The sequence below is a fragment of the Nestor notabilis genome, unplaced genomic scaffold, assembly GCF_000696875.1.
Source record: "Nestor notabilis isolate BGI_N333 unplaced genomic scaffold, ASM69687v1 scaffold23104, whole genome shotgun sequence".
In the NCBI taxonomy this organism is placed as follows: Eukaryota; Metazoa; Chordata; class Aves; order Psittaciformes; family Psittacidae; genus Nestor; species Nestor notabilis.
Window position 1 is genome coordinate 1,642 of NW_009924638.1, and position 7,306 is coordinate 8,947.

Below are 7,306 nucleotides of genomic sequence, written 5' to 3' on the forward strand. Positions count from 1 at the left end.
AGCGTGAGGTCCTTCATGGGCTGCAGGTGGATATCTGCTCCACCATGGACCTCCATGGTCCACAGCATAGCCTGCCTTACCATGGGCTGCAGGGGAATTTCTGCTGTGATGCCTGGAGCGCTTCCTCCCTCCTTCTTCACCAGCCTTGAGGTCTGCAGAGCTGTTCCTTTCCTCTCACATACTCTCACTCCTTTCTGCGGCTGCAGTTGCTCTTGCCCAGTTTTTCTCCGTTCTTAAATACATTATCCCAGAGGTGCTACCAGCGTTGCCGATGGGCTCAACCTTGGCCATCAGCAGGTCCATCTTCAAGCTGGCTGGTGTGGCTCCACTGGACATAGTGGAAGCTTCTAGTAGCCCCCCGCTACCAACCCCTTGCCATTCAAAGCCAATACAAACCTGAAAGGGGGGAAGAACCATGCTGAAGAACTTCAAGTGTTACAGCTGGCACTATGATTTTAAAGTCCTTTGAAAACCTGGCACCGTAAGAGATGTGTTTAAAGATGTGCTCTTGATTATTTACAGCTGAAGAAATAGTTTTGGGATTGCAGTATACCCATGGAGATACTTAGGAAGCATGAACCAGTTTGAACTGGAGAGTACCTTTTAGGACTCCTAATTCCATAACTTCCGTTAGTGGACTCTGCCTTGGCATTTGGCTTCAACCACTTCCTAATACTTTTCATACCAGCCTCTCAGATTGCCAGCTCCCACCCACCTCTCTCCTGGCCATCATCCCCATGACCCCATACAGACCAGAGAGCAGTGTGAAGCGAGCCTCCAAGCCTATGGAATACTGGGTTTAATAGCAGAAAGTTCAAGTGGAAGCTTCCCTGACTTTGAGCACTCACAGGGCTCAAGTTGTAGAAGCTTTTCCAGCTCAATCAAATTCTTTTCCTTTTGTGCCTGTGGCTGGAGAACATCCAGATTTTTTTATTCCTTTCCAGGTACTAAATAAGTTCATGGCTGTTACTTCCATGGTGTAGCTTAGTTGCTAGTCTTGCAGATAAAGATATTTTTACGGTGTGATACCAGTAAGATAACACAGCTTTCTTTCAGGCAGCATGATGTGCCTGACTGTATTGGGCAGCAGCATCTGTATTTCCTCTAGTTATTTAACCTTCTCTTTCTCTTCTCTCCAGCAATGGCAGCTTCTAGCAGCAGCAGTGAGGAGGAGCGTAGTCTTCGGGAATGTGAACTTTACGTCCAAAAACACAACATCCAGCAACTCCTGAAGGATTGCATTGTACAGTTGTGCACAGTGAGACCTGAAAGACCCATGGGATTCCTCAGAGAATACTTTGAAAGATTGGAGAAGGTAAAAATACAGAGCGAGGGGTGGAAGGAGAGGGAAACAACCTCATTTCACATCATCTCTGTGATTTAGAGGCTGAGCTTCAGACTTGATCAGTGTTCATATTGGCTGTTTGAATTAGGGAAGACAAATTCTATTTTCCAGTAGTTTAGGCCAGTTAATCACAGTGTAAAAGCACTTCTGTCATAACAAAGCATAAGCCGACAAGGAGACTTACCCACTTGGATGCAGATGTAATCCCAGTCTAATGCTTAATTGCAGAAGCTAATAGATAGCGTACACGATTGTGGCTGTAGTTAGGTGACAACTGTGGCATTTGACCTTGGTTAGGCTCTTGCAATGGGCATTTGATTTCTTATATTGAGACAATGGTTTACGTAATTCAGGTAAGCGCAGAGGTCACTACCCAGCCCGAGCTGAAGTCAAACAGGAGTATTTGCATTCCAAATCTCCAGGAGAGATTCTCTTGGGAGTTTGGTGTTGGCGTTTTGCTTTGTTGTTCCTCCTGCGTTTGTCCTCAAGGTCTCCTTGGTGTTTTTGTTGTTGTTGGAAGCATCCTGGGATGCTGGGAATGGAAAGCATTTTCTCATCTTGGTGCTCGTATTTGAAACAGTGATTTCAAGTTCTTTTGAACTGTTCATTTTATATATTGATACCTAAGCAGGCAGGAGAAGAAGCTGCTCTGAAAATGGGAGGATTTAAAGGCCAATGTGAGAGATGATGACTCCGTTCAGTACAGCAGTCATTTGCAGGTGCTGCTTTCAGTACTTGTATCTTATTCTTTTTTTAGTTCTAGTTAGTTCCAATTGCTGGTGTAAAGAAGAAAGAAATCAACACTAGAGAGCATAAATATGTATAGTGGGAATTGTCTTTTAATGGAAATGTTCAAGGTAGATCCTAGAAAAGGAGCTCACCATGTATTTGAGGAACATTTTGTTTAAGTGAACAAGGGCTCTGTAATGTGTCTGACTCTCTTTTGTGTAGTTTCAGAGAGAAACCAGCAGCAAATCAGGTAGTGATCAGGGTGTTAAGAACCCACTGTCCCTGCCTGTCACCGTGCCTCCTTCCCCACCTTGGATTCTGAGTTTCTAAGTACTGATAGATGAATTGTTTTAAAACATCACCACAAATGTCAATATAGAAAACTTTACAAAGCAAACTGCACTACTGCACTTCAGGGAACTTGTAAACCAGTCCATACCTTGTCATATTAAATGGGAATATTTGGATGATTTTATGTAGTGGTCTTATGGTCAACGTGCAATATTTAAGATTAAAGGAAACTGGATTTGTTTTTCGCAGGACAAGTCTAACTCTGAACTTAATCATGTGTATTCTGGAGTTGAATAACTTGATGATTTTATTCTGGTGCAAATAGGCTGTCTCTGTACTTGGTCAGCCCACAGGGAAGCTGAAAATAAAACTGGTTAGATAATGTGTTTCCCCTTGAATTACTCTTACAGTTTTGGTCAGGGTCTTTTATTCTGAGCTGTGTTGGCGTGGGTTATGTGTGCCCACTGGTGCAGCAATAGCTACAGGTGAAACCATAGCATCTTTCTTGCCTTCTTGAATTCAAAAATTGCCACAGCTTTCCCTAAGTAGTGTCACCATTCCGTCAAACACATTGGTTTTGGTTTAACCAGGTAACACAGCACCACAACACCTATCAAGTACCGGAACAGTGGACGTCCCGTGCTACGTTAGCAAACTCCTGACATCTGTGTCTGGAAAGCACAGATTTTAAGTGCTGTTATTAAACACCTCTAACCCAGTGCTTAGCTCTGGTAGAGCAAAAATGATTGAAACGGATTCTGCTTCATCTTCTAGAAGTAATGTCTGCTGCATCTTTAATAGAGCAGAGCAACTTTTCAATCTACTTTCTGAATCTATTCGACTGGATGAAGTTGAGGTTGAGATATGGTATTTAAGATTGAATTTGGAAGGAAACCTAGGCGAGGTTGCTATTTTCTCTCTGCTTATCCTGACAAGTCATCTCTTCCACAGCACACACACACAGAGCTGATTCACTGTCATGTTACTAAAATACATTGAAGACATTTAAACACGCTTTTGAATTCATGTTCGGAAACATGAAAATGAACTGTCTCTGAGCCCATTGTAGCTACTACAGGAATTCAGATGTCTTCTGCTGAGTTATGAAAGCTGCTACATGAATCTCATTACTGCAGGTTGATTATATTAATGTTTTTATTTTGTCTGCTTGTGATGTAATAAGGCCTCTGTTCTTTTTGCTGGGCAACACCAGTGCATACTAAAAGCTAATAGCCATCCAGTGCTGTGCTTGGCTGTGTTCTGTAGTTTGAGCTATGGAAATTTAATGTAGAGATCATAATTACAGCCTGCCAGATGGATTTTGGATGTTGGACATGGCTGTTCACTGGAGTAAGTGCATGTTTGAAATACTCTGTGCAATGCAGTTAGGTGCATATCAGGCTTTGTAGAAAGCTGGAGTGATGAAGTGTGACTGTCATCTAGGCACTGTACTTGCTCCCCACTATCTACTTTGTCTCCACAGATACATGGCTGAGTGTTTTCCTGTTTTCCTCAGTGTTTCTTCTGCCAAACATGGTAGTCAGGAAGGATGTACAGTGCAGTGTGAATTATGGCAGAGCTTTTAACATTGCTTTTTACTTTCTGAGTGTTTAGGGTTTTTTTGGGATCCACGGAGAGCTGATATGAATGAAATGCTAGTTAACCAGAAGAAGTTGAGGCTGTTTCTGGTGTGATGACAATTACCAGGTACCAGACTATGCAGTGTAAAACGTCATTCTGGAACTGGGAAGGTCTTCAGTATCTGATGGACTAATATGAGTATGTGAAGTTTCAACACTTTAACATCTCTTACTTGTAATAATTTAAATTGACCTAGTAGTTGTTTCTTACTTGTCAGGAAGAAAAAATGTACAGTTAGTGGTCACTGACACTGAAAACTTTGAACTGTTTCATCAGCTGAAAGAACAGGATCAAGACTTGGGTGTAATAAATAGGCTAACTTTAGTACTCAACCTTTTTGACATCCTGGTCATGGTTATACTGATCAGTGCAGAGCAAAATGAATGCCTTTGTCCATTATGTGTTTAATTTGAACATAGCTTTTTAGCTTCTAAACCAGAACAAATAGATTTTCTCACTTATAACCACTGGCTAAATTTGAGGGTTACTGAGGATAACAACTACTGCTATTTTTTCAGGTCCTAGTGCTATTTTTCCCTGCTTTTGTGGTGGTTTAGTATCATAAAGGTTTATTTTAAACAGATAAATACATTAAAAGCTACTGCTATGAAAACAATGAGACTTTAGTATGTCGTTTACTCCATGGCACAGTGTTGCCTTGCAACGTGCAATGTGAATATAGGGAGATTTATCTCATTAGGGATAATCTTCCTCTTGATGAGTGTGTACGTAGTCTACTTAGAATAGCTGGTGTATTTTAAGATAATACATTCTCTTACCCATCTGTAACTAGTTTCTCTGTCCATAACATACTTCTATTTAATATAGCAATGTTAAATCTCAGCTCTGGCAGAAGTTACCAGTTGTGTTCTTTCTGTTAGTGCAGGTTCCTTGAGTGGGCTGTTACCTGATGAGTCTCTCGTTGAACTCTTTTGATACACAGCTCCCTTGCTAAGTGCTGCTATCTCTGAAAGCCACAGGATCTCAATACTTTACATTTTATGTGGTACTGGAAAGAATACAGCAGCTGGTGTTCACTTATTTAAAGTGTCAAGGTTTTTTTAATGGGTTAAGTGCCTGTATGTGAATGAACAGTGTGGCTAGTGGTGTGGCTTGCTTGGTAGAGGCAGTTTAAACTGAACACTTAAAACCACTTCAGCTATTTTTAACTTCATCTCAGACTTGTTTCTTTAACACCAGAAGGTAGATACAAGGTTTTAAATATGTTTTGCTCCCATCTTTTTGAAATGTAGCACTATTTTCTCAATGGGCACAAAGCAGGAAGTGAAATGTAAACTCGATGGATCAGTGCTTGCTCTTTGGCTATCTAAGAGGTGTAAAATGTACACTCACTGTAATGGTTATCTGATGTCCCTTTCCTCAAAGCACTGTTGTTATACATAGCCTCTGTGCACCTCCGGAGAGGAGTGTGGCAGCCAAGCAGCAATGTGGCAAGGACAGCTTCATCAAGGACACTGGGACAATCCCAGCTTTCCAAAGTGCTGTGAGCTCCCAGAGAACAGATGACTCCTTGTTCTTTTAAGGCAGGTCCCCAGAATCCTGTTTCCTTAACGCTGGGAAAGTAATTTGAGCTGCTGTGATGCAAATGCTCTGGCTCCAAGGTTGGCTTTTATGTTTTGTTTTTAATCTGATTGTAGTTGATTAAAGTGAATCTTCTGGTACACAGATGTCTGTGTGTCTAGTTAGACTTCATTTTACTGTAAGTACATGAGTCTTCTATAATATCACTACAACACAGCATGACAGGTAACTGAGGGAAATAAGGAATTGTGCAAAGTTGACAAATCTGGGGTTTGTGGGAAGAACTCTACTCTTTGGCCTCCAGCATCCTTCCTCCAGCTCTTCTGTAAGCAGTGTTCGTATTTCTTTCTCCCAGAATAACTGCTGGTCGTTGGGTATCCAGTTAGTCCATGGTTTGACCTTGTTTCAAAAGCTTCTCATGTAGCATGGGTTTCTGTCTTTCTAATCAAACAAGGCTCAACATCTCGCAGCTAAGGGAGAGCTGATGGGTTTACAAGTGGGAAAAGGTCTTTAGCGTTTGCAGGATGTCTTCATTGCCCATTGAATACACTAGAGGAAAGCAGAATCACCTTGTTTATACTTTTTAATTTATTAAACTATTCATGTGACTTATTAAAGTAAACACCATTGTGATATGAATGTTATGAATGAAAGGCATATCTACCACCTGTTTTGAAAGGCCTTTGATCTTGGTTGCTGTAGTCTCCTGTTTCCTTAATGTGGGACTAACAGTACACAGGAAGCTCCCTTGCATTGGCAGGCTAACTTGGAATGTGATATATAATGACCTTTTTCTGTACTGGATTATGTGACACAAACATGTCTTCCTTCCTGTTTAGGAGGAAACAAAACAGTTGTTGAATCAACAGAAGTCTGGTTCTCGCTCAGACTCGCGGGAGGATGAAATCTCTCCTCCTCCTCCTATGAACCCTGTGGTTAAGGGTCGAAGGCGGCGCGGGGCCATCAGTGCAGAAGTCTATACAGAAGAGGATGCTGCATCTTATGTTAGAAAGGTGCTCTGACTTTTAAATGTTGCCAAAAATAGCATCTGCAGTCCAAGAGTTTATGAAAGACCACCTTCTACCCAGTGTATGAAGTAACACTGAGCTCTTGGAGCCTGTTAAGTCTTTTGATAACTGTAAAAAGCAGACCTGTGTCTAGCTGTTTAATTGGAGGTTAGAATAAGCTGCCATGCAAGTAAACCATTTATGCATAACTTAGACCTGTTCCCTTTGAAGTTATATATATTTAGATGTACATATATTTGTATATTATATATGTAAACAAAGTGCTTCCAGTTATTCCACAGCTGCAACAACATTACATTGAGCCTAATAGCAGACTTGCTGCTACTCGTAGGAAAGCAAGTTGAACAGATACTTGTACTCTTGCAGAAAAACTTACAAACTTAGCATGGGATGATGCTTTTACAGGTGTGTAAAGTAATACAAGATCAGATTTACCTCCTGCACCAATTGTCTGTAAACATTGATTGTGTTTGGGTTTAGATCTGTCGTGCTTGAAAGAAACAGCCAGTGATTTGTAGCAATTTAAATAGTTTATTTACCCTGAGGAATGAAGAAAGTGTCCTTGAATAAATTAACCAGTTACTTTTCCTGATTCTGTCCTAGGTTATTCCAAAAGATTATAAGACTATGGCTGCTTTGGCAAAAGCTATTGAGAAGAATGTGCTGTTTGCCCATCTTGATGATAATGAAAGAAGGTAGGGACAGGTCCTTAAAGTAGTCTTAGAGGTTC

General features: G+C 41.0%; 1 protein-coding gene across 1 annotated transcript in view; it reads left to right on the forward strand.

Annotated features, from left to right (window-relative positions):
* The window catches only part of PRKAR1A (protein kinase, cAMP-dependent, regulatory, type I, alpha), a 15,053-nt gene that overhangs the window by 902 nt on the left and 6,845 nt on the right, over window positions 1–7,306 (forward strand). Inside the window, exons 2-4 of the mRNA XM_010012700.1 lie at window positions 1,140–1,315; window positions 6,388–6,561; window positions 7,180–7,271. Coding sequence (XP_010011002.1) covers window positions 1,142–1,315; window positions 6,388–6,561; window positions 7,180–7,271 — 440 coding nt within the window. The 5' untranslated portion in view covers window positions 1,140–1,141. The remainder of the gene's footprint in view (window positions 1–1,139; window positions 1,316–6,387; window positions 6,562–7,179; window positions 7,272–7,306) is intronic.